The sequence below is a fragment of the Halyomorpha halys genome, unplaced genomic scaffold (assembly GCF_000696795.3).
Source record: "Halyomorpha halys isolate HHAL.00 unplaced genomic scaffold, Hhal_1.1 Scaffold531.1, whole genome shotgun sequence".
Classification (NCBI taxonomy): Eukaryota; Metazoa; Arthropoda; class Insecta; order Hemiptera; family Pentatomidae; genus Halyomorpha; species Halyomorpha halys.
In genome coordinates this window covers 754,809-757,469 of record NW_027111171.1, presented here as the reverse complement: position 1 = coordinate 757,469, position 2,661 = coordinate 754,809, and the positions used below count along the sequence as shown (strand labels likewise).

Below are 2,661 nucleotides of genomic sequence, written 5' to 3'. Positions count from 1 at the left end.
TTACTATAAACATAGGTAGTATACCTGTGATTCAAACAATTGTAACTCTTTAAATATAAATTATCTACAGTTAGAAGGGAAGAAGAGGGGATAATGAATGATTTTTAGACGGTTTAAAATTTAATTTAAATTATTTGAGCTGTATGTATTACAGATATAACTAACTATAATTATTACATTGTAAAATTAATTTTATACACCACAAATAATATCTAAAAGGAAATACCTACAAAGAAATCTAATTAAAACATGATAAAACTATTTCTCTTATGTTTTAAGGAATAAATATTATTCAGACTAGCTAAAAAATACTTTTATTTATTTAAAATTTTGGTATCAATAAATCAAAGTGTTTTAGTATCACTTAATGTAACATAATTGGAATAATAATTTTCTGAGATTCAACAATTATTCTAGAAATTTATGGGCATTACATATAATATGTTGACATCAAAAAAGAGGTTTTCAAATGAAATTTAGGTCTTTAGATGGATTATTACAGTAATATATGTATCTAGAATTCTTATTAAGCAGATAATTTTTATGAATAATAAAAAATATGCATAGATGTTTATATTTTACAAAATAAACAATAATAATTATTGTTTATAACTTATAAACTATATTATATATAATTTTACAATATATCAGTTGTCTTGCTTTAATTTACTTTACAGAACACCTTTATGTTATTAACATTAAATATGTAATATTGAAACACATTAAACAGTATATTACATTATTGTGAGTTTAGTTCTCACAGGATCCCCAATGGTTACCTCTTTTATTTCATTAACATTCAGGTATAATTTCATTTTTAAGACATATTGGAATGGAAGGTTATACAGAACATCAATATGATAATGCATCAGTTTATTTAGATAGTTATTTATTTTTTCAAAACTACAAGTTTATATGTACAGGAGACCTTTAAGAAATGTTATTTCTAAGCTTATCAATATTTGAATGCCATTTATTTGCTCATTGTGTACTTCAAAGTTTTTCCAAATTCATTTTAAGGCTAATATTAATTTCCAGCTTGTAAATAATTAATTCTTAAATTAATTTTGTAAGTTTGGATGAAATGGTCAGCCAAACACCAGAAGAAGTTCATATCTGACATTTTTTTTATTTTCACAAGACTAGTACCACAACCATTACTATAAAATACATTTGCAATATTTATCCAAACATTACTCTCTGGTCTGAGGAATCATTAAGATGGACCATAGTAAATTAAATTTACTACTAAGAAATCATTTTTGTTTTGTTTGACTTGTTTTTGAGTTGTGTTTAAACATAGAACGCACTCTGTAATACCCAATTTTGGCTCTCAGTCTCATAGGGGTTATGCTGGCAGCTAGTTCCTAATCAGAAAAAGGAAAAATAAAGTAATTCCTAAACAAGGTGTCAGAAACAGTAATATTTGTTTATCAATTTTTAATAATTTAAGACTTTTTCCAACAATTTTTCTTTTGGTAGGGAAAAAAAAAAATCATTTAATCTTTATTGGTATCCTGAAGACTACTTGGTACAACTGGACCAAAATTTGTTAAGAAAAAATATAATATTATTTCAGAACAGTTATACTGTGTTATCACCACTACCAATGAAAAACTAAGTTTAATCATTTAGCTCATACATATTACCTGATAGATAGTCAAACTTTATATTCTTTCCTTCAAATTAGATTTTCTCTCTAGCCTAAATAAATACATTCCTTTCTTATGACTATTCCAAGAAATCAGTGGAAATAAGATGACCATATTCATAGATTAGTTTATCCAGTAGTTTTTGTAAAAAGGTAACCTTTTAAATATACCATTTTTGCTTTTTTTTTTTTTTTACAATGTTTTTCCATCATGGAAAGTAAACATGATTGTAAGTTTTATGAGCCTAATGAAATTAAATTTCTTTCATACATTCTGTTATGAAATACTGAATCTAAAATATTTAAAAATAAACAAACTGAGTAAGGAAACATTCTGAGGGAGTAAAAGTTCTGAGATTGATAAAAATGATGAATTATCCAGCGACGAGGATTTCAGTTCAAAAAAATGTCTAATGACTAGAAAGTAAATATTAGGTAGCTATTTAAATAATACATATCATGTAGCCTTAATTCTAGACCTATCTAACAACATTTTTTGGTTAAATTAAAGTTCTGAATGCATCATCAAGTTTGATCCATTTATTTGAAGAAGATGGTTGGGAGGTGAACCGCACCCTCCCACCATTTTCTCCAATCAGTAATCTACGGTCAACTATCTACACCTCATTTTGATCTATTTATTATTTGATGGTTCTTACTAAAAGATAATGAATGAATCAAACTTCAAGATTCACTCAGAACTAAACATTATATAAAATACATGAAAGGAATATGGTCCGGGTGCGGTCAAAAAAACTCAAATAGTAGAAATATACTATTTTAATGAGCCAACGTTTCGCCCCACGTTGCAGGGCTTCTTCAGGGCTGGACAGTTCCGGTCGTCTGTTTAACCGCCGTATTGTTACGTCATCACCTCGTCACCGGAACTGTCCAGCCCTGAAGAAGCCCTGCAACGTGGGGCGAAACGTTGGCTCATTAAAATAGTATATTTCTACTATTTGAGTTTTTTTGACCGCACCCGGACCATATTCCTTTCATCTTTACACACG

General features: G+C 27.9%; 1 protein-coding gene across 1 annotated transcript in view; it reads right to left on the bottom strand.

Annotated features, from left to right (window-relative positions):
* Positions 1-1,109: 1,109 nt before the first annotated feature.
* Positions 1,110-2,661, bottom strand: part of LOC106683947 (inactive hydroxysteroid dehydrogenase-like protein 1) — a 39,912-nt gene continuing 38,360 nt past the window's right edge. Inside the window, exon 6 of the mRNA XM_014425718.3 lies at positions 1,110-1,367. Coding sequence (XP_014281204.1) covers positions 1,257-1,367 — 111 coding nt within the window. The 3' untranslated portion in view covers positions 1,110-1,256. The remainder of the gene's footprint in view (positions 1,368-2,661) is intronic.